The sequence below is a fragment of the Mastigoproctus giganteus genome, chromosome 7 (assembly GCF_048544385.1).
Source record: "Mastigoproctus giganteus isolate SK-2022 chromosome 7, ASM4854438v1, whole genome shotgun sequence".
Classification (NCBI taxonomy): Eukaryota; Metazoa; Arthropoda; class Arachnida; order Uropygi; family Thelyphonidae; genus Mastigoproctus; species Mastigoproctus giganteus.
This window is the reverse complement of record NC_143581.1, coordinates 155,047,934-155,073,231: the sequence shown is the minus strand read 5'-3', so window position 1 is coordinate 155,073,231 and position 25,298 is coordinate 155,047,934. Positions and strand designations below refer to the sequence as shown.

General features: G+C 36.4%; 1 protein-coding gene across 1 annotated transcript in view; it reads left to right on the top strand.

Moving 5' to 3' along the window:
* LOC150083272 (sodium channel protein para-like) overlaps window positions 1–25,298 on the top strand; it is a 1,345,866-nt gene that overhangs the window by 1,004,958 nt on the left and 315,610 nt on the right. Inside the window, exon 25 of the mRNA XM_090377950.1 lies at window positions 14,595–14,768. Within this exon, the coding sequence (XP_090234076.1) occupies window positions 14,595–14,768 (174 nt within the window). The remainder of the gene's footprint in view (window positions 1–14,594; window positions 14,769–25,298) is intronic.

Genomic DNA, 25,298 nt, shown 5'->3' with positions numbered 1-25,298 from the left:
CATTTCTGGCCTTTAGGCAATTTAGGCAATTAGTGCTGCTGCGCGAATTAAGAGAGCTGGAGGGATTACCATTCTGCAACTTAGTGGTACCTGATAAAACTTATCCGACCACCTGTTCCACATGCAGAGAAGTCGTGCTGGTCTGCAGTGAGCACACAGAGTAGTAACATACCTTACTTCTCTGTGAGTGAGCAGATCAACAAAATCAACAACAAGTGTATTCCCAAAATCAACAACAAGTGTATTCCCAAAATCAACAACAAGTGTATTCCCAATGGGCTCTGGTCCACCTTCTACTGCAGTGGTGTCCAAACATTTCCCGTACAGGAACCATATTAAAAAAAAATTCAAAGTTAGATTTCTTTAGTGTGTTACATTTTCCATATCTTGTTGCATGTAAAAGTAAAATTGAAAATATTTGAAAATTTTATTAAGTACAATACACAATTACATTTTCTGAACAAAACATTTAATGTGATTTTTTTTGATAATTAACAAAATTTAAAATGCTGTTTTAGTTCACTTTCCCGGTGGGCCGTAGATAGGACACCTTCGTGAATCAACTGTAAGTGCCCTGTTCAAGAATTAGAAAAGTGATTTTCTTTTACCCCGACAAATAATCATCTGTTGTTTCGCGGAAGTGCGTTATCCACATTTTTCAGTAAATTTTCTCTGTCTCTGTTTACACGGTCACAGTACCTGAATATCCGAATAACACTGACATTTTGGACAGTTTCAAAAAAAAAAAAGAAAAGAAACAATTCAAATTTAAGAACTAGTGACAATACCGATGACGAGAGAAGGAAAACAAGGACAATGAAGGTATTAAACTTCTAAGCATGAATTGTTGGCATTTGGTGAAAATGAAGTTAGAAAATTGTCAATTAGGTTACAGTTAAATGCAATTCATGGATACCTAATTTCGGGGATACCTAATTGAAAAGATGGTTTCGGAAGAATTGAAGAATTTGATGAACACTCTGAGTACGATACCAGTTTCATCAAGTGAATGTGAACGAGGATTTTCACCAATGAATCTGATTGTCAGCCCAACCAGAGCTTTGTTGATGACAAAAACAGTTTCTTCACTACAGTTTCTTAAACTTGTATGCCCACTGCTGACCCGCTTCGATCCAGCAAAATATGTTGATTCGTGGCTGCTTTGGAAACGTCATTCAGCAACCGACACAAACAAAGAGGAAGAAAAGAAGTCGGCATAGGGTGTCTGTCGGATGAAAACTTAATAAAAATTTGGAATATTCTACAAAAACTTTATTATAAAATTATTTTTACTTATGTTATTTATTTTTACTTATTATTTTTAGGGACCATAGTCTAACGAAGGACCCTTAAAATGTCATTCGGTTGTCTGCCTGTCCATCCGTCTGTCACAGCATTGTATCTCTGGAACCACTCAACCTATTGACTAGAAATTTTGCATGGGTTTGCACATAAAGTGGGCCACCATAATGCCGTATTGATCATTGTTGATAAAATTTTGTCTGAGAAATGGAGGGGAGTTAAAATGTGGGGGGATAAAAATGTTGTCGACAACCTATAGCTACACCGGTTCACTCTTATTCGTTCACATAATATTATTAAATTACCCCTATGTGCTACTTTCTTCTTCTCTTCTCAATTATTTCTCATGGAAATACCAACATAATTTGTTTTTGCCACCTGCTGCACTGATGTGGCAACTATAGCATTCTGTCTGCCACTAACTCTTGCTTACAGGGCTCTTTCTTTGATATCCCATCCTCCTTCCTTTTGTTTCACTTTGGTCTCCATCTTCACCCCTGTTTCCTTGTTTACAGGCTAATTCCATGGTCCAACACATCTGCACACTCTACTTTTATGAAGTTCAGTTCACCATCCGTAAGCCGACCGGGCTAGCCGAGTGGGTAAAGTACCTGCCCGGCAACCCAAAGGTCGCGGGTTCGATTCCCGCCTCGGGCTTGGATCAAAGTACTGCAAAAACCTTGGGAGGTGCAATATGGCCACAGAAGCCGATGCGCCAACAACTTCCAAATCATCAAAAATCACCATCCGTATATGTAATTTCTATCCCTACTACTTCTACCAGCCCTTCCACGCCATCAGGAGTAAACATATTTATACATTATATGACTTTGACTACCTGTAGCCCTCCAGCTTGTTCCCAGGCCGTAAAACCATATCATATTTATAGATAATTTTGTTTGTGGCCCTTACATTTGCCATTTATGTTTCTACCCTATACATAAAATTATATATAAATATACATAAAATTTAAAATAAAGAAATAAAAGTTAATAACATAACTTATATGTAAGATCTAGATTCTTAAAGTACTTTTTATATTTTAATCAAGAGAAGGGTTTCTACTTTTCAATTTGTGATTTTATTAGCTTATTTTTTTTATTTCTAGTAATTATTCTATTCTAAATAGAAGTTAAACATTTTTAATAAATGCGATATAGTATTATTGTGTATTTATTTTTCTTTCATTTTTGGGCAATCGTTGATGCTATGCAAAAACTAAGGCCAAGTCCAGAATCAGCATACACAAATTCATACAGAAACACCAATGAATGCAGATAAATATAACCCTTTTTTTGAAAATTTGTTACATACTGTTGTCAATTTTTATAACATCACATTACAGTAAAGCCTTACGAATTCAAGTGATGCTGTAAAACATCCCTCTAGCATAGCCTCAACAAATGATCTAGTGCCATATCCTAATTATAGATGCAATATACAAAATATATGTATTGGAACAATGGACACTTTTGTGGAAAATGTAAAACCATAACAAGCTGTTTCAATTGAAACCTGAACTATAATTATTATGAACTTCTAGCCTCCGTAAAAATAGAAAATAAAAAGTAATCCTACCCACAATGTTCCTCATTCAATGGTCTACACTCAGTAATGACACAAACTGTCTGAATTTTTTTCCTACCTAAAGCAAATTCAAATGTATCACCCCTTCTATCTGCTCCCCAGACAGTTATCATGTGTAACCTCAGTTACTTTGGTAAGTGACTTAAGAACTTGCACTAGAAACTTCCATAACAACAAATCCAGAATTCTCAGAAACCTGGCACTTTTTGAGAATTTTTCAAAAAAAAAAAAAAAAAAGTGCTTCTCTGAAGATTATTGATATAGCAACTTTCCAAACAGCATATTTTCCAATATCAGTCAAACTCAAGGTACAATATGGTTGAACAGCTTGTTGATAATCAAATTCCATGTAAAACGTAATGTCGAAAATCAGGTAAGAGTATCAAAGATTAGCTTTTTTCCACTATAGAAAACTGCTTTTCATATGGTTGGTCATGTGAAATGATCCTATACAGGGCTCCCACTCCTGGGTTTTTCCACCCAGATCTGGGTTTTTTGATTGTCATCTGGGTTGATAGGTTTTTTTCGCAAAAATATCTCATTATCTGGGTTTTTTCGGTAATTTTTAATTTTAAGTCAAAATTTATTTTTATTTCTTGTAAATACAATAAAATTTAATACATTTAATAACAGTTTACAATTTTCTTAATTTTATATTCTAACAATACTGATCATAATTTGTAATATCTCAAGTGCTTGTACAAAATACTACAAATGTAAAAGGATTTCAAAGTTTTCGCAGGGTTCTACACTATGAAATTACGCCTACATGTTCATACATGTAAGCATACATGATCGTGTTACTAACATGTATGCGCAGCCTATTGAGCAGGCAGAAGGCGGTCTTTACTGCAGTCTTTCGTGATCATTCGTGGTATTATTGCATTATTTGGTGTGATTTTTATATTTATGCATGTACTGCATACAGTGATATAATAAATTTAAATTGTAGTGACTATTTCTATTTTATGTTAATGGATTAGTGATTTATTTTTTATTTTATAGAACATTTTAAATAAGATAACTGCTAATTAGCCATACCCACAAATTGCCCCCAATGTCTGAAACGTTTTCCCCACAGAGAAAGATGAGTAAACGGTGGTATACTCAAAATTTTAGAAATGAATGGTTAGAAGATCCGGAATTAAAGGATTGGTTGAAAGAAGATAGTAATGAAAAAGGTGCGTCTTACTGTATTTGTTGTGAAATGAAATTAAAGAATGCCAATAAATCGATGTTACTAGCGCATAAAAATACAGTTAAACATAAAAAAAGTGCAAATATTGCTAAGACAAGTTCAACGTTAGACACGTTCTTCACAAAACGTAAACCTACGGAGAATGAAGAAGTAGCAAAGGCAGAATTAACAATTGCTGCACTCATTTCTGAGCATAATATTCCATTTGCGCAATGTGATCACCTTATAGAAGCATGTAAGAAAGCATTTCATGATAGCAATATTGCAAAACAAGTTCAGATGAAGGCGACTAAAGTCTCTTATCTTATACAAGATGGCATAGCCTATCATGAAAAAATATACATTTCTAACATATGCAGAAACAACAAGTTTTCAATGATAATAGATGAAAGTACAGATTTATCTTTATCGCAAGTTCTAGCTGTTGTTGTTAGATATTTTGATATTCAAAAACTTGATGTTGTAGATGTGTTACTTGACACTGCTTGTGTCGAAAATGGTACTTTAGAAGGGCTTTATCAAGCTGTAAAAGATCTTTTCATAGAAAAAAACATTCAAATAAGTAACCTCGTTGGCTTTGATAGTGATAATTGTGCCACTATGATGGGTACTAAGAGTGGGTTCCAGTCATTGCTAAAAAAGGATGTACCATCAGTATTTATAATGGGATGTGTTTGCCATTCTTTTGCATTATGTGCTAGTCATTCGGTCAAGGTACTACCATCATATCTAGAAATATTTATGAAAGATATCTCTTGTTATTTTTCCCGTAGTAGTAAAAGATTAAACGAGTTCAAAATGATTCAAGATGTTGTAGATACTGCTAAGCATAAAATCCCCAAATTAGCACAAACACGTTGGTTATCCCGTGGCAATGTAATAAAAATTATTATTGAGCAGTGGGATGCGTTAGTTCTTTATTTTCAGTCTCAATCAAAAATTGACAAAATCGATGGTGCAGGGAATATTTACAATACTATGATCACCAAAGGAACTAAGCATATGTTGTTGTTTTTAGGATATGTACTTGAGAAAGTAAACTGTCTGAATATTGAATTTCAATCTGAGCATTTCAGATTGCACTTACTTCATTCAATGGTTTCAATTGAGTATAAAAATATTCTTAGTTTTTTCATAAAAGAAGTCATTACTTCGTGCAAGCTGGTTGAAATTGATCCAAGCAATGCAATAAATCATAAGCCTCTGAATAAAATATATTTGGGAGGCCGTTATATGGTCTTATTAAATTCAACACCACTTGGTGACAGTGAAAGCAGGTTTAAAAATGATTGTTTAAAATTTCTTGTTGAACTTTGTATGGAAATCAGAAAAAGATTTCCTCTAAATGATGATGGAATTATCGCCAGTCTCAATGTTCTTGACCCAGCAGTGATACATGATCGTGCCAATTCGCCATCCTCAATTTTCCATTTAGCAATGCAGTTCCCTCACCTTGTTTCTGAAGACAAACTAGATCTTCTAGATTATGAATGGAGATCATTTCGTTTAAATCAAGATTTAGATTTCTCTTACAAAACCATCCCTGAGTTTTGGTATCTGTTACGTAATGTAAAAGATGGCTTTAATAATTCTAAATATGAGATTTTATCTAACTTTATGACCAGTCTAACTATTTTACCTCACTCTTCGGCAAGCGTAGAAAGAATCTTCTCCCAAGTAAACCATATAAAAACAAAAGCCACGAACTCCCTTAAACCAGAAACTGTGAAAAATCGACTAATGGCAAAACAGGCGATAAATAGATCTAATCAAAATTGCTATACATGGAAACCTAAATCAGAATTGGTAAAAGAAATCATACAAGGAACTTGTCATAAAAGATACGAAGAACGTTTGAAAAAAATGAAAGAACTTCAAAAAATAAATGTGGAGGGAACTGAATGGGATGAAAATTCTGATTACAATTAAATAAAAGATATTTTTGCATGGTAAGTTTTATCTTATTTGTGTTGCTATACTATATGATGAAAACTAGGTTTTTTTGGGTTTATTTAAGTTGCAATCTAAGTTTTTTTAAAATTTGTGAGTGGGAGCCCTGATCCTATATATTCGCTGATGTTAGCTCTCATTGGCTTTTACTAATCGTGACTAATAGCTGAATGTTCCCTATTATAGCTGCCAATGCATATTTATACAAAATGAACTCAGTACTTATGCCAAAAATTGTGAGGCCTAAGCATGAGATAGCAAGTTATGAAAAAAATTTTTCACTTAGTAGCACTTAGAAATCAAGAAGAACATGATAAACTTTAATATCAAAAAAATAACTAGAAAGCCATAATTTATATCACAATAAGAGATCAGTATTCCAAGTTTATGAGCAGCAATAAAGGTAGCAGTAAAAGGTTTGCTTTTGCTCCCATTCTAAAATCTGCAATTAAAACAAGAGTGATAGCTATAGCAGCATAACAGCCATAACACTTTGCTGGTTCAGTGATTAAGCAAGAGAAGCATGTAAATTTCCGATTGCCCACAGAGAGAGAGAGAGAATTAAATGGCATTCATAAATGAAGAAAAAACAACAACAGAAAATGCAGTTTATTATTAAAAATAACAATAAACAAAACTATACTGTGCACTACCAGGGTCACCAACCCTTATAGCCACTGACAGTATGGCCAGAATGCCACACTGTTAGTGAAATGAAGAGAAAGTTGCACCTAGGCACAAGGTAGCAGAGGACCAACTTACACTGCTGCATAGTGGCAATACAGTGAATGACTTTAAATTCAAATCCTGGTATTCAGTCAAAACATTCACAAAATCCCTGAGCTGGAATAAGTTGCATCCCCAGTGTAGCAGCAGTGAGTTTGGCTAAGTTCAAAGGCAGAATTAGATGGTTACCATGTGGGAATGGGAATAGTATGAATATTCTATTTTATTTTATTATTATTATTTTATTTTATTACAGAAATTTTATTTTGTTTTTATTTTAACAGAAAAGCATCATTTGGCTTTACTAATCAGATCATGGTCATCTTGTTTCAGAATGGTAGATAAAATTATCCCACCCCCATTACAGTATTTGAGGACCGTGATGTGTGAGAGGTTTATCAGGGTGATAAATTTGGTTTTGATTGGACTGTAAACAGAAATGTCATTAGGATGAACTCAGAAACACACATGCACTCTCACAAGCCATCTAGTATTTGGAAAGTTAATTAAAAAAACATTGCAATTTTTGTATAATTAATTAGTGGTTAATTCAGGTGTACTCTTTAGAAATTTGGCACAAAAAATAAATTCAGTTTGTTTTAGGTTGGTTTTTTTAAATTATAAAATAAAAACAGCAAAAATTGCAGAAACATAGGCATGTGGTAGAATATATCTGATTTAACAAATATATTAGTGATTCCATGGAAATCAGTGTGGAAATCATATCCACAATATATGCCTTGTCCTAAATATAACTTTTTAAATATTTAGATAAATACAAAAGTAAGGAAACCTATCTGACTAAAGTGCTTAAAACTGTTGCTTTACTACAAAATACTGTGCTAGTTAACAAATTAATTATGACAATTAATCATTAATCATACAGCATTTTCTTCAGTTTTTTTAAGCATCAGGCCTCATAACGCAATATTTATATCAAAGTTCACTTTACTGTTCACATCATTGTGTGGTGATGCTAGTTTGGTTGTGTGGTGGCACTAGTTTGGTATGGCTGCCTTTTTTATGTGCGGTGTCTCATAATGTTAATGTTTTCAGTTTACACATGTATACGGGATTTATGTTTAAACTAATCATATCAAAGTATGCAGCCAAAAGGGTTCTTTGTCCCTGTTATGTGCCATCGACGTAATATAACTATGGGTTTTGTAATATAAAGTAATGCTCATCCCCAAACATCTAAGTCTAATTGGTAACACTAGGCCTAATGTATATGCTAATAAATCTTGCCTGGCAATACTCCTCAAGCTCACAAACTGACAACAGCTCTCCAAAAATGCCCCTCTCACTAATTAACAAAGTGCATTTCTCAGTGGAAATCTCATATTGAAAATCAACCTTCTTAGAGCTGAAAAATAACTACTGGCTCCAGCCTCCTGTATTTAATAAGCTCATTTTGTGCAGAATCATTAAACATCCCAGAGGCAAAAAAGCCAGAAAAAGAAGAAACCAGAACCACAGCATTAAATCATGCACTACTTTGATAAGCGATAATGCTCCAGCAATAAACCAAAGGATCTTGTTGCTTTGCTCAACAACAGCAAATGACGAGGCTGAGTGTAACGGAATACCTGTGAGAATTGCACCCAGAAATCTGTATACAAATCCAAATAAAACAGTTAAGATGAATAACATTGTGGTGAACCATAGAAAGCAGAGGAAAATTATGCAGAAATCCAGGAAAACATACCTAAGAGAAATCCAGTTAAATGAGCCACCTCTGCAGGTTAAAACTCTCCTGCAGAACATCAGAAGTATCCAAAATAAAATCAGCACTCTGTAAATCATAATCCAATATAAATTCTACAGTCTCATCCTACTCACTGAAACCTGGACTTCTTCTGAACAAGAAGATTTCATTATCCCCTCCATCGCCAACTACAACACTGCAGTGGCATCTAGAGCTATAAAAAAAGGTAGAGGAACCGGAATCTTCCTGAAGAACTCATTTGTGATAGTGTCAGAATCCAAATGCCCTTCCTCTAACTTTGAGGCAATCCACATCAGAAGTAATCTGACAAATAATTTTCTGGACATCATCTCTGTCTATATGCCACTTAAGTCCTCTCTGGAAAGATTTTCTGAATTTGTAAACTGGGCTATCACTAAAATATCAACAAACAACTCCACTGTTATTGGTGGAGACTTTAATTTACTGCTACCATCTAGTGATATGTCTAAATTTGTAACATTACACCTTAAAAGCTTAGGTTTAAAGCCTTTAATTTCAGTGCCTACCAGAGGTAACAACACACTTGACCAAATCTTCTCTATTGCTGATGTGTCTTCCAAACTCCCACTATTGATTGCATTTGAATCTGACCATGATCCAATTTCAAAACAACAATTTCATACCATTCCAGTGTGATAAGAACACAGTATACAAAAAGAGATCCTTTAACCTCAAACATTTGAAGCAAGGCATCTGTCTGGAGCTCATAAGCTTGTACCTCTGGGATAGTTTGGCCAACTGTCCTACAAAATTGGCATACACTTTTTTCTCGACCTGGCTGGTCTCAATCTCAAAAATCACCACTACCTCTTTAGCATTAGCATTAGCATTAGTAGAGGCATTTGATGCAAGAAAGCAAGCTTATGCAGCATCAGCCAAAAAAAAAAAAAAAAAAAAAAAAAACTTCCACTTCACCCCTCTGTTCGTTCAAAATACCTGTCCAGCTGAGCCTTAAACTTATTTAGGCTATCAACCTCCACCACAAGGGATGGAAGTCTGTTCCACCAACCAACCACCCGCTGGCTAAAGGCAAATTTCCGCACGTCTATCCTACATCTGTCTTTCCTCAATTTGAATTTATGCCCTCTCAGGTGATTATTCTGAGCTAGAGGAAGAATCCCATCAGCATTGAGCATGCTTAAACCATTCAAGGCTTTATACACCTCTATCAGATCACCTCGCTGGTGCCTAGTCTCCAGACACTGTAATTTGCAAAACTTAAGCCTTTCTTCGTAAGAGCACCCCTTTGTTCCATTCACTAATCTTGTTGCCCTTCTCTGTACTCGTTCCAGCAGCTCTACATCCTTCTTGAAATGAGGCCTCCAGACCTGTATACAGTACTCTAGGTGTGGCCTGACCATCGCCTTATACAATGGAATAATCACCTCCTTATCCCTGCTGGAAAAATTCCTGTATATCATTGACAATACTCCATGAGCTACTCTTGCAGCCCATCTGTTTGGTACTCAAATGTTTGGTGGACACCACAACTTGAGTCCCTTTTCAAATAAAAACAAAAGGCATTCAGGAACTTTAAAAAATCTAACTCAGAAAATGATTATATAAATTTCGTAGCTCACTGTAATAAGTTTAACAAACTAAAGAGGAAAGAAATCCAACAATTCACATCTAATAGGATTAAGAAAAACTCTAAAATATACCCCAAAATATCCCACTCATTACGATCACATTTGAATTTCAACTGCTGGTTGAAACACATAACTCACTTCAACAACGAAACAAATCCTTGATCAGAATTTAAAGAATGTATGCTATCCATCAACAGATTAAGCAGCGTTTCTACTATCTCGAAAGAGGTAGTAGTAGTAATAGAAGCATGTGATGCAAGAAGGCAAGCATATGAGCTTATGTAGCATGAGCCAAAAAAAAAAAAAAAAAAAATTTCACACAACCATTCCCTCTAAAAGTTTGTCCAATTCCTCCTTGAAGATATCAACTTGCACAACAACAGATGGAAGTTTGTTCCACCAACCAAATACCCACTGGCTAAAGGCAAACTTCCGCACATCTATCCTACAACTGTGTTTCCTTAATTTGAATTTATGCCCTCTCAGGTGATTATTCTGAGCAAGCAGAAGAATCCCATCAGAATTCAACATGCTCAACCCATTCAAGGCCGCCTTATACACCTCAATCAGATCACCTTGCAGGCACCTAGTCTCCAGCTGCTGCAGTTTGCAGAACTTAAGCCTTTCTTGGCAAAAGGACCCCGTCTTTCCCCTCACCAATCTTGTTGCCCTTCTCTGTACACCCTCAAGCAACTCTACATCTTTCCTAAAATGAAGCCTCCAGATCTGTACACAGTACTCAGGGCATGGCCTGACCATTGCCTTATACAAAGGGATAATCACCTCCTTTTCCCTGCTAACAAAATTCCTGTATATCATTGACAATACCACATGAGCTACTCTTGCAGACTGTCTGTATTGCTCAGAAAACTTCATATCTGACTGCACAATCACTCCCAGGTCTTTTTCATTTTCTACCACCCTAGGTGTAGTACCACACAGTTGGTACGATACTCTGGGGTTACTGCTACTCATATGCAGTACTTTACATTTGTCAATGTTAAACTTCAATTGCCACCTCTCAACTCATCTGCTCAACTTTTCTAGATCCTGTTGCAGTAGTATACTATCATTACTGTTATTAACAACCCTGCCAACCTTATGTACATAAAGGATAACCTAACCTAACCTTTCTTTCTTTGCAAAGCTGTACAACTCTGACATCGATTGCCCAGAGATGTGGGAAGTCATAGCGTGGAGAATTCCTAGGAAAGCTGCAAGATCCAAACCAACACTGGTCCCTCTACTAACACAACTCAGTTTAATCAAGAAGCCCTTTCCATTCAACACTCTCTTCTTTATTAACATACTGAATATTGACCCTGTCTTAATAGCTCAATAAAACTCTCCTGTCACAAATGACTAAACTTATACTAAGGAATCTAAACCAAACTAAAAATAAACACAATGTTACACCTTTCCTCTCCTTGCACCCTGACTTTACAATTTAGATGTCTGTGTGAACACACACCTTCCACATATCAGGTAACTCCCGTTTTCATGTATTCATGAACTGCATTTTTCTGCACAAGCTAGGTTTACATCTCGAGAATTTAGTGCTAGCCCAGTCATGCCAGTTTGTACTTATTTTTTTACTACTTGTGTCAATAATGTTTGTTTCCTATTAGTGATATAATTTTCTAAATGTATGTTTCTTTGTATTCTACTGTAAGCCCCTATAGCTGTCTCATTAGTTGTCCCAGGGCAAGCTCAGCATTGTCAGTATATTTCTGTATAATATAAATGGTACATGTTGACATGCCATGCTGGCCCATCACTTTGTCCAGAATGCCTCTGGACAAACCTGCAACCACTGGCCTGTTTGTAGCTGTTGCCTTGATGTATTGTTGGAACTCCTGACCAAGAGCTAATAAACGGAATTTAATTAATCATCTGTCCAAGCAGTGCGCGTGCGCTGTTGCAACATGTGGCATATATTTTAATGTCAAATGAAATCTAGATGGCTTGGTAGACCCAAACATGGTTTGGTTTATGTTTTTTTTTAGATTGGCCATGATATAATAATGGTATAATCATATTTTTGGGTAAAAAAAAATGGAGGCCCCAGAAATATATTTTTTATTAACATTATGGTGAAATATCTGGCCTTTTATAATCAAGTAAGTTTTAGTATAATTTTATATGTTTGTTAGTGTAATTATAATTGTATTTAGTTTTTATTACAGTTGTTTTCTTGAGTTTTAATAAATTTCACAATTACCTTGTTGCTGTTTAGGTAGAAGTGTGTTATTTATCTTTATCATTCTTACATAGACAAAATTATAAACTTTCTACTATTGCAACGAAATTTAAATTTCTATGGACAGATGAACATAAGTTTCTGTGAAAGTATAAAGTCATCCATATGAAGTAACAATTAATTTTCAATTATAAGTTGCAGATTACATTATTTTGAATAAATTTTCAAATTTAGTTCATTATATTTTAGATTAGTATTTTTTACAAACTTTCCTTATGTATGTCCAGTATTTTTATTGAAACTACCCAGGAAAGCATTTGAAGTAATTGACACAAATGTACTAAACCAGGAACTGCAAATATGTGAAAACAGTAGTGGTCCTGTTTTTCTGAGGTATATGCACAATAAGAGCTCAAACTTCTGCATTTAAAACTATAAGAAGCCCACTTTTAAAGATTGTTTCCTATTTCCTCTCAACTTGAACCATAAGACATACATAATTTCCAATGACATTCTGTTGTCATCAGTAACCACAAAAGGTTGCAACATGTTTTTCAAATTAGTATTTTTCTAGCTGATTACTGAACCCACATAGAATACTACTGGTGACAACATCCCACAATGACAAACATCTATGAACATCAGATGAGGTGGGAGAGAGAAAGAGAGATCCCCACCAGTTTGTGATGTGACACTGGAAGCATTTGCAGTGTCACTGGAAATGCTTCCAGTGCTATGAGTGCTACTCATATGGCTATGAGTGCCACTCATAGCCATAGCAGGAGACTTCTCTGTATTTGTGAAGTAGCAGTTCTTTGAAGAGGCATTCAATTAATGCCAGTACCCAAAAACCTGTTTTAGAAATGTATATCTGAGAATGTCTTTTAAAAAATGCTGTTATAGCAATAGAAATAGCCATATAATGCAAGGATGACATGGGCTTTTGCTGCACTGGCCAAAAATAAAAAATAAAAATAATACTTTACATTACTGAAGACCTTACATTAGATCTGTAACAAGCTTTAAATGAATATAACACATATACAGTGGGATCTCAAAGTATGTGAGGGTTAGGTTCCTGATACCCCTGCATAAGTGAGCATTTTGTGTAAGTTGTTCTTTTTATACAGGAGTATACTGAGGTAAAACTTGGCAAACTACTATAAACTTTATCTGTGTAAAGTGAATGTACAGAAATCTTGAATAAAGTATAGTCAGTATAGTCAAAATGAATCCATTCTCACAAAGGGTGGACTAAAGATTACATTTAGACTAAATCCTTATAATCTATGAGGTGTCATCTAGTTCAAGTACCAAATACTTATTTATCCAAATGAAAAGCTGATAATGCACATCTGCTATGACATCAGTTTTTCTCTTTTCATTCCTTCCCAAACGTCATCATAAAATGGACAAGTAATGGTAATGAAAGACTTTAAAGCTTTCCACATCCAGAGTGATATAGCACCAACAAAAATAAAATCAGAGGTAGAATGACAGAAGCTCTGCTTTGGTTGATCCTATTCCTTATCCATCAGTAGCAAATAGATAATCTAGAAGAAATAGCTTTAACAAACAATCTCTGCCTCAAATAGAAACACACAAAATGTACACTGTGTATCACCTTAATAAGCAGATATGCAGATGTCTGCTTATTAAGCTGACAACTCAAGGCTCTGTTCCATGTACTAGTTAGTATTTACAAAATGTCTCACAGCTCCTCTCCCCAGGTAAAGCCAAAACTCCCCTCAGGATGGCCCAGCTAATAAAATTCTTCGACCTGTAATATATCCTATACTTTTATGTTACTAGCAGAATGTAACTGATGCTGTTTATGCCATAGTGCTTTGAAATTTTTGGCATATATATAACTTTTCTTTATTAAACTGGTCTGAATTTAATTTATTACAGTGCAATGTCATTTGTTCTTTTTTTCAAACTTTGTCTATCCCATAGAAAGATTACACACCAGTTATCATTAGGTATAAAATTAAGATACCATAATCATGGTATCTGACTGTCTTGATACATCTTAACATTTTTGCAAATATCTTGAAACATCTTAACTTTAAAAAAAAAATTAAAAATAAACAATAGGAAAATAAAATAGAAATTTTGAGTTTAATTTTATAAAAGTAAACTTATTACTGGAAAGGAAGTCTGGTGCATTCCAGTCTGGTTTGAGAATTGTTTGTATTTTAAATATCTTAGCACACAAAGGTACGTACCACCCCATATATTTTTTTTTTTCTATCAAGGTGAGTATTAAAAATTTTTATTTCTTTGTATTAGGCACTTGAAGATGTTAACCTCAAGTCCCGTCGTATGCTTTTTATGATCTTGCAGTATATGGACAAAACTTTTACCATTCTGTTCCTCTTTGAAATGTTAATCAAATGGCTTGCCTTTGGTTTTAAGAAGTATTTTACTAATGCTTGGTGCTGGCTGGATTTTGTCATTGTATTGGTAAGGAATATCTGTAGTCAGTTTTGTATTTTATATTTCTTTATGTGTTAAATAGTAAAATCATTTATTATTTTTGTTTTCAATAAGAAAGCAGTTGAATAAAGCAGTAAACAGTAGGTTTTTTGTTGGTATTCTCTTTCAAGCTACTATTTCCTCTATATTATTGCTTTCAGTGCATTAGTTTTACTCATATTGCTAACTTGACTCATCTTTGTTTCAAAAATGCTGCTCAATCTTAATAAGGTTATCTAAATCTCCCTTAACTAAATTTGAAATGAGCCCAGTTTTGAATTAAAGATCTATAACAAATTTTATAAAGCAGAACTCAAGATGTCAAATTACCAAACTGCCAGTTTATAGTTCCTGTGTGCATGTGCACGCATGCACTCCCCTACCAGTAATATCAGATATGCAAATATCTGCATATCTACAAACAAAGTTTATGATAGCCTATAGTCTCAATGGAACACTGAAAAGTTTGTTTTATTATGATTATTATCAGCCATATGGTACAAGGAAGCCTGAGGCTTATGCTGCACCAGCCAAAAAAAAAAAAAATTCCCAAGTTACCCTGAGAGAGAGAGAGAGAGAGAGAGAGAGAGAGAAATAGAAAGGAATCACCAAGAAAGAGAAGAATGATGATTTGTAAATGTTCTCCATTATTTTATGCCATTCACCCTTCAAGGTAGTGACCAGTTCAGCTCTGTTTTCTGGGCAGTTTCACTTTACATGCACCTGACAATCCAATTCATCCCAGTAGTTTTGTAGAGATTGTCCTATAGGATTAAGGTCAGGGCTCTGGGCTAGCCATTCCAACTTTTCAGTGCTCATTCCTCAAAACAGTAGGTCATCAAAGATATTAGTCTTTGATGACCTGCTGTCCTGAAACAGTTGGTCATCAGTCTCATCTTTTAAACACGTGGCCAATAACCTTTTGGCAATCCATCTGATTGAAACTAGTAGTACAATACCAAGGCAATTTTTTGCAAAGGCAAGTTCATTCTTCTGTAAGAATTAAGACTATTGCATTATCTGTGCAGTTTAAATCTTGCTAGCTGCAAGATTTAAATAGACTAAAGAAGTGCATCTCAAACTATCTGTGGTGAAGGACCAACTTCTTTTATTGCCAATCCAGGGTGGACTGTCATGGTCCTATTGACTGAGACAGTCCACCTATAGGACCGCCGCAAATTTATACACAGCTCACGCCACATGCGACTCACCATGTGAGTTCAACAGTACTCAAACTGGTGTCTACCCTGTATAATGAGATGAGTCCACTGATCATGTGCTTGGACATTGTGGCAATGTCAGATTGCTATAGAAGTTTCTAAATGCTTACTCTCAATTTCTGTACTTATCTTGATGCAGACTGGCACCAGTCTGCAGACCACACTTTGAGTAGTACTGGACTAAAGGACAAAACAGTCCTGCAAGAAACTTATAAAGATAAAAATGTCATACTTTTTTTACATGAATTCCTAAAGACAAATGCAACCATTAATATTAGTACTGGATTGCTTAATATTTCCGAATTGCAAAATGTTAATTTTTTTTGTAAAATGAGGTGGACTTCAAAGCATTCTGGATTTATTGTAATATGCTGGATTTTACAGATTTTACTGTGTGTGCGTGCGTGCGTGCGTGTGTGTGTGTGTGTGTGTGTGCACAGACATATATATATATATATATATATATATATATATATATGAGATGTGGCAATAAAGTTTCTAATTGGTCGTGTTCAATGAGTTTAAAAAGAAATGGAAGTAGTACATTGCGGTTCAAACTTCCTCCAACAGATGGTGGTACAGAGATTGTCCAGCAGGCTAACAAGTGGCAAGTAACAACCAGTTTTGTTAGTAGTATGAACATTCCATGTCACAATTTTGCAGTGGAGAAACAAATGAATATCAAATTTTTCTTTAAACTGAGAATCTGCAACAGAAACTTTTGGAATGTTTAAAACTGTTTATGGTTTGTAACATTTATGGTTGGAATGGTTTGTAAAGACCCAAGAAGTGGGTGTCTGTCAACCTCATGAAATGAGGACAGGATTGCAAAAGTTTGACCCTCAGAATAGTGGCTGATGAGTTGGATAGTTGATGCAGTGTTAGTGAACTAGTAGTAAGAATCTGATTGCTACCATTTTGTTGTGTTAACAGATTTGTAGCAAGGTTGTACTAAGATGAGAAGATCCCCCCCGTAAAGGAAAACAAAATTATTTTTGTTTGGACTTAATTCAGTCTTAATGGGTTCCGCATAGATTTACCAAAAAAAAAAAAAAAAATGTAGTTTTTTTTTGTTATGTTTATAAATAGCAAGTACACAAAATTAATGTTTTTTTTATAACATATTACATATTATAAACTAAATTAAAGTGGTAGTACAAAGACTTCAAAACATAAACTTACATAATTCCTGAACTGCATTTGTTTATTGTAAGTGTTCTCTCCTAGCTTTTATGCTGTATTTGTAAAATCACATGGTGAGGAGGATCCACAGTGTTCAAAAATCATGTTACATAGTTTTTAAAGGCTTTGATAATTATTTTATAAAGTAATTAAATAACATAAAGTGATCTAAAAATATCTCTTAAAGAATTAATTTTATTCTTTAAGAAATAAACTATATACGAAATATGTATTCCTTTGAAAAAGGCCATTTATGAGTCCAACTACTTGTCAAAAAAAAAATATATATATAGCTCCCCCATTGCCACTGGGTCTTTACCTAAGGTATAAACAGCATTACATGCAAGTACACTGAAACTGATTTACACTCAGATGGGATGCGAGCCACTGTGACCCAACAATTTTACTTGACTTATTTCAAATTCACCTCACTGTTTCCCTCCCACTTACTGAGCACAGTCATGCATACACATGCAAGTTGCAATAAGAAATTAACTAACATGTGACCCTCAAAGTGCTCACCTTCAAGCTTGTCCTCCTTACAGTTAACATTTCTGCAGCTTCAAATCCCATTATTTTCTGTCTCTGTGGAGGCAGGATCTGACAGCCAATGCAAGCCAATTCGAATTCACCTCACTACTTCCCTCCCACTTACTGAGCACAGCCGTGCATACACATGCAAGTAATAGTAATCGTGGCATGTGATGCAAGAAAGCAGGCTTATGTAGCATCAGCCAAAAAAAATTCACACAACCATTCCCTCTAAATGTTTGTCCAGTTCCTCCTTAAATTTATTTGGCCTATCAACTTCCACAACAACAGATGGAAGTTTGTTCCAGCAATTACCACCCACTGGCTAAAGGCAAATTTCTGTTCATCTATTCTACAGCTCTTTCCTCAATTTGAATTTATGCCCCCTTAGGTTTGCAATCTGAACAAGTGGAAGAATCCCATCAGAATTCAGTATGCTCAACCCATTCAAGGCCTTATACACCTCAATCAGATCACCTCGCAGGTGCCTAGTCTCCATCCGCTGCAATTTGCAGAACTTAAGCCTCTCTTGGTAAGAGGATCCCTTCATTTCCCTCACCAATCTTGTTGCCCTTCTCTGTACACGCTCAAGCAAATCTACATCCTTCCTAAAATGAGGCTTCCAGACCTGTATGCAGTACTCAAGACATGGCCTGACCATTGCCTTATACAGAGGGACAATCATCTCCTTTTCCCTGCTAGCAAAATTCCTGTATATCATTGACAAAACTCCATGACCTGCTCTTGCAGCCTGTCTGCATTGCTCAGAAAACTTCATATCTGACTGCACAATTACTCCCAGATCTTTTTTCATTTTCTAGCACCCTAAGTGTAGTACCACATAATTGCTACGTTCCTCTGGGGTTACTTCTGCCCATGTGCAGTACTTTGCATTTGTCAATGTTAAACATTAGTTGCAACTTCTCAGCCCATCTTCCCAAATTTTCTAGATCCTGTTGCAGTAGCATACTACCATTATTGTCATTAACAACCCTGCCAACCTTTGTATCATCTGCAAACTTCAACACTAAGCCTGATATACCTTCATTAATATCATTGATAAATATACAACACAACAGTGGACCCAACACCGAACCCTGTGGGACTCCACTAATAACATTAGTTCACGAAGAGCAGCGCCCATTGATTGAAAGTTACAATAAGAAATTAACTAACATGTGACCCTCCAAGTGGTAACCTTCAAGCTTCAGTCCTCCTTACAGTTAACATTTCTGCAGCTTCAAATCCCATTATCTTCTGTCTCTGTGGAGGCAGGATTTGACAGCCAATGCAAGGAGTATGTGATAATCCCTGGGAAGTCCCACCAGCACTGCCCCTTGAACTTGATGATGTGCATTTCATGTAGCTTACAGTCCATGGGAAATAGCAAACAAATTTTGCACTTTATCTCTATTTATATGATATACACACTCAATTCATAGCACTAGAACATTGAGGGAAACTTGCCATATTTCTTAGAAAGTTTGCTATATATTCCTGTTTTCTTCTTTTTAATACACTCGTATTTCCTGAAAATTACTGTCTACAGAAGTTCAAGTCCAATGTCAACAAATATCTTCTTTCGTCTTCTCAACCTCCAACCCAAGCACGGTACTAAGTACTGTAGGTTCTAATACCTCTTGTGTTTGGGGTTTACATAAAAAAAAAACACTTTGATACTTTGCTCTCAGGCAGCAAGAGCTGCACCTAACAACAACAGTGGAAATTTCTTTTCCCCATGCATATCATCATGTAGATGGCTTTAGTGCAGTTCATTCCCATTTATGATATGTGCTGTTTTAGCACTGAAGTAGCAGCTCATTGTGAGTGCAACGAAACACCTTTCCTCCCTTAATGACCCCTCACTAATCGGTTGCAATTTGTCAACAGAGGGTTCTGGGACCAGTTGTTCCACTATTAAGTCATTTAAATTCTTTTCTTGCTGGCTCAGGGGCATATCCATGATGATGCCTCTGTACACTTTACACGTGTGTGCTATGTAATGGCAAGTATTTGAAAAACATGATTGATTTACTGAAAAAAGACCATTTGAAAAAACGGTGGTGGTTTTTACTCCAGGTGGGTGGTTTGTTATTTTCCCTATATTTAAGTCTTTGATATTTTGGCAGGAATATCATATCTCATAATTAGTAGCTTAGTATAGCATATCATAATAGCAGTTGTAGAATTTAATTGTAGTAAATAATTACCTGGAAGGTTCTAATCACATAGGTTGGTATATTTTTTGTTTTCAGCAAAGAAATTAGAAAGGCAGTAGCTATTTTTTAAAAATGTAATAGCATAGCACATAATACATGACATAATTTGGTAATAATGTGTTGTTATACTTACTTCTTAGTTTGTGTGATAATTTTTAATTAAATTTTTACTAGAATTATGCTTCACACAAGAGCAGCAAAGCAAACACTTCAAAGTAGTCTGAATGTCTTGGCTCAGAGAGAAATGTTGATGGGGTTCTCTTGAAAATCATAACTATATTCATTGTGCTACTTGTGGCCTTTTTGCAGAGTTACCTAGTGGAACTTGATATGGCCAACAGGATGTCTTTGGGTGCATTCATTGTAGAGAATGTATCTCGTACACAAAGTAAACTTTCTGATGGGCTTATATGAGGGCTTGAGGAATAGGGTGGATACCCTCAAAGAATCAGATGCCCAGTGCAATGTTAAAGACTATACTAAGGCAAGACAAGACACAACAAGATACTCCAGAGTAAATTGGTCTAACAGGAGACAGCTGTTGTCAGTAGCTCTGTTACCAGGTAAAACATAAATGTGCTTTGTAAAAAGGATGGGTGAATTAGGAACAGGATATTTCTACCTGGGGCAAAAGTTTGACTTTGTACAGCAGACATCATGTTTTAATGGCACAAAAGGTGATGTCATTGAGCATATTGCTATTAATGATATTAAGAGTTGACAACTTGAGAATTTACTAAACAAGTACAAAGCAATGTTGAGAAGATGTCACAAGCAGTACCGGACCAAGGTATTTTTGTGCCCCGGGCAGAAAAATTTTTCAGTGCCCACTTTACTAAGGATATATATATGTATATATTTTTTTTTTGATTAGTAAAATTTGCCACCCCTTAAAGAGTGGCACTCCGGGCAAGGGCCATGCTAACCCATGCCTTAATCCGGCACTGGTCACAAGTTAAGATTGAAAGTGTCTGCACTTATTAGTATTAGTGGTGGCAAACGATGCAAGAAAATAAGCTTCTACAGCATCAGCAAAAAAAAAAAAAAAAATCCCATTTCACCTATCCATCCCCTCCAACAATTTATCCAGTTCTTTCTTGAATTTATTCAGGCTATCCACTTCCACAACATCAGTTGGAGTTTGTTCAAGCAATCAACCAATTGTAGGCTAAGGCAAACTTCCATGCACCTATTTTTCAACCATCCTTCCTCAATTTGAATTTATATCCCCTCATGTGCACACTATGAGCAAGAGGAAGAAATCTATCAACATTGAGCTTGCTCAATCAATTAAAAGCCTTAGACACCTCAATCAAATCTCTGCACAGGTCAGTAATCACCAAACACTGCAATTTGCAGAACTAAAGACTTGTTAAGATCGCCCCTTTGTTCCTCTCAGCAATCTCGTTGACCATCTCTCTACCTGTTCCAGGAGCTCTATGTCCTTTTTAGAATAAGGCCTCCAGACCGGTATAGGGATAATCATCTCCTTATCCCTGTAGCAAAATTCCTGTACATCATTGACACTGATGTGGGATTTACTTAAGATGTAACTACCATCAAGGGTAAAGGGAAGGGTTTTCGCTTTCATCGAGGCGACTACAGTGGTCTCAGACAGCTTTTAAATTCTATACAGTGGGATCAACTGATGATGTTACCAATGGCAAATTCTAAATGGGAAGCCTTCAGGGACTCAATCTTGGAGGCTACTAGGCTTTTCATACCAACTAAGAAATACTGTTCAAGGTTCAGGCCTAAATGGATGTCAGATGAATTAACGAGGCTCATAGCATAGAAGAAAAATGCATTGGATGCATTTAAATAAATTATCAGGCAACAGAGAAGCCTACAGAAGATAAAAGCTAGTCGGTAATCAAGTCACAAAAGAGGTTACGCAGGAAAGGGCAGATTACGAGAAATCTTTAGCAAAGGATGCGGCGCCTCCATAGCCAGGTGGGCAGGAGCAGTAGCGAGTAGCACGTGCTTCTTGATTAGACTGGGGTTCGAGCCCGTGACCACCAAATACGGAGGATGCGGAAAGGTCAGGGAATGACCACTGCATATCCTCAGAGCAATATGGCCTTAGTTGCTCATGCTCCTAAAAATCAAATAACAAACAAACAACAAACAAGCAAAGGATGCAAAGAAAAGCACCAAAGAGTTCTTTACTTATGTAAACTCTAGAAGGGAGGGAATGAATCAGATTGGTCCACTTAACATATGGTGGTAGTAGTAGTAGTGGCATGTGATGCAAGAAAGCAAGCGTATGAGCTTATGCAGCATCATCCAAAAAAAAAAAAAAAAATTTCAAAACAATCCCCTCTAAATATTTGTTCAGTTCCTCCTTAAATTTATTTAACCTATAAACTTCCACGACAGATGGAAGTTTGTTCCAGCAATTAACCACCAGCTGGCTAAAGGCAAATTTCCACACATCTGTTCTACATCTGTCCTTCCCCAAATTTCAATTTATGCCCCCTTAGGTTTGTAATCTGAACAAGTGGAAGAATCCCATCAGAATTCAGCATGCTCAACCCATTCAAGGCCTTATACACCTCAATCAGATCACCGCGCAGGTGCCTAGTATCCAGCTGCTGCAGTTTGCAGAACTTAAGCCTCTCCTGGTAAGAGGATCCCTTCATTCCCCTCACCAATCTTGTTTCCCTTCTCTGTATATGCTCAAGCAAATCTACATCCTTCCTATAATGAGACCTCCAGACTTGCACGCAGTACTCAAGGCGTGGCTTGACCATTGCCTTATACAGAGGGACAATCACTCCCTTTTCCCTGCTAACAAAATTCCTGTATATCATTGACAACACCCCATGACCTGCCCTGGCAGCCTGTCTGCACTGCTCAGAAAACTTCATATCTGACTGCACAATTACTCCCAGGTCTTTTCATTTTCTACCAGCTTAAGTGTAGTACCACACAGTTGGTACGTTTCTCTGGGGTTATTTCTACCCATATGCAGTACTTTGCATTTGTCAAGGTTAAACTTCAGTTGCCATTTCTTAGCCCATCTGCCCAAATTTTCTAGATCCTGTTGCAGTAGCACACTGCTATTACTGTCATTAACAACCCTTCCAACCTTTGTATCATCTGCAAACTTCAACACTAAGCCTGATATACCTTCATCAATATCATTGATAAATATACAAAACAACAGTGGACCCAACACCGAACCCTGTGAGACTCCACTAATAACATTAGTCCACGAAGAGCAGCACCCATTGATTACCACCCTCTGTCTTCTCTCACTCAACCATCCTTTTATCCATTGTAGCAACTTACCCTTAATACCATTCTGCTCCAATTTGTACAGTAGTCTTCCGTGCGCAACAGTGTCAAAAGCTTTCCTGAAATCCAAGTATATGATATCAAAATTATTTTTTGCATCCAGTTTCTTTGTAACCATATCATAATATCCTATCAAATTTGTCAGACAAGACTTTCCCTTCGCAAACCCATGCTCTGTTTACTCCCAGGTATTGAAGTATTGAAGTTTGAATTGAAGTTTGCAGATGATACAAAGGTTGGCAGGGTTGTTAATGACAGTAACGGCAGTGTGGTACTGCAACAGGATCTAGAAAATTTGGGCAGATGGGCTAAGAAGTGGCAACTGAAGTTTAAACCTTGACAAATGCAAAGTACTGCATAAGGGTAGAAGTAACCCCCAGAGAAACATACCAACTGTGTGGTACTACACTTAAGGTGGTAGAAAATGAAAAAGACCTGGGAGTAAATTAATTCCTTGAATGCTTCCCACTTAGAATTTGCTGTTGGTAACATCATCAGTTGGTCCCACTGTACAGAATTTAAAAACTGTTTGAGACCACTGTAGTCACCAATGGTTTGACTATTGATGATCTTGCTCAAGTAGCTGATAAACTGAATGAATATTCTGCATCTACATTCACACATGAGGAGCTATTCAAGGAGGGGAATGACAGATGTGTATCGAATTCTAACAGGCAGCTAAGTGATTTTGTAATAACTGAGAGCAAAGTGGAGGAGAAATTGTTGAAGTTAAACATAAAAAAGACACCTGGGGTGGATGGAATCTATCCAGTTATATTGAAGCAGCAAGGGAAGTTAACAAACCCTTAGCCATAATTATGAGAGCATATTAGATTCAGGAGATGTCCCCATGGACTGAATATGTGCAAATGTATCCCCAATTCACAAAGGGGGTTCAAAGGGTGACACAAATGATTGTAGACCTGTTAGTTTAACTTCTGTTCAGTCACTGGTTAAAGAGGTGATACAGGATCACCTAGACAAGACTGCAGTAATAGTTCAGACATAGCATGGGTTTGTTAAGGGGGAAGTCTTGTCTGACCAATTTGATTGTATACTACAATGTAGTTACAAAGGAACTGGATGAAAAAAATAATTTTCAATACAGGGTTGTTAAAATTAGAGTATTCCTATGTAGAGGGTTGTGGAGTGAGTTCTAAGACTCGTACTGAAGAGAAATGTGGACAACAGATACAATAAACAATGCACTCGCCATTTATTGAAAAAAATTACAAAATTTGCCACTCTATGGCACGTAACTATCTTAGTTACGATTATGCAAAAAACAAGTTATTTCCATAATCGTAAGTTATTGCCACAGCACCACTACTCACTGTACTGTACTGAATAAAAGCAAAGCAGTCTCTTCGTTTGTTTGTTTGTTTGTTTGGTTTTTAGGAGCATTAGCAACTAAGGCCATATTGCTCCGGGATATGCAGTGGTCATTCCCTGACCTTTCCGCATCCTCCATATTTGGTGGCGACGGGCTCGAACCCCGGTCTAATCAAGAAGCGTGTGCTATGCACTGCTGCTCCTTCCCACCTGGCTACGGAGGCGCCGCAGTCTCTTCAAAATCAAACAGTAGATGTTTGCCTGCACTACAGCAGCAATGTCAACAATGTTGCAGGAAAAGGTGCTATTAGTGAAGCTGTGCTATCAGAATGGCAACAATGCAGCTGCAGCTATCAGAGAATTTCAGCGTCACAAGGCATGGACCTATGACTGTTTGTGTTGTCCACAAAATGCTTGTGAAATTTGAAGTGACAGGACATCTTGGTGTTCAACCAAGTAGAAGTCGAAAACAAGTGGACTCCTCTCATGTTGAAGATGTGGCTATGGCTGTCATGGATTTATCAAGTCAATCTCCATGTGGTAGCACAAGTGTGCCAGCTGTTTCTCGTGAAGTGGACATGTCATATTCCACTGTAAGGCTAGTAATGCGTCAGGTGTTGCAGTACTATACTTACAAGATGCACATGCTACAGCGGCTAAAGCATGGTGATGCAGATATTCGTTTCACATACGCACTTCAGTTACTGGCACAAATGACAGTGGATATCACTTGG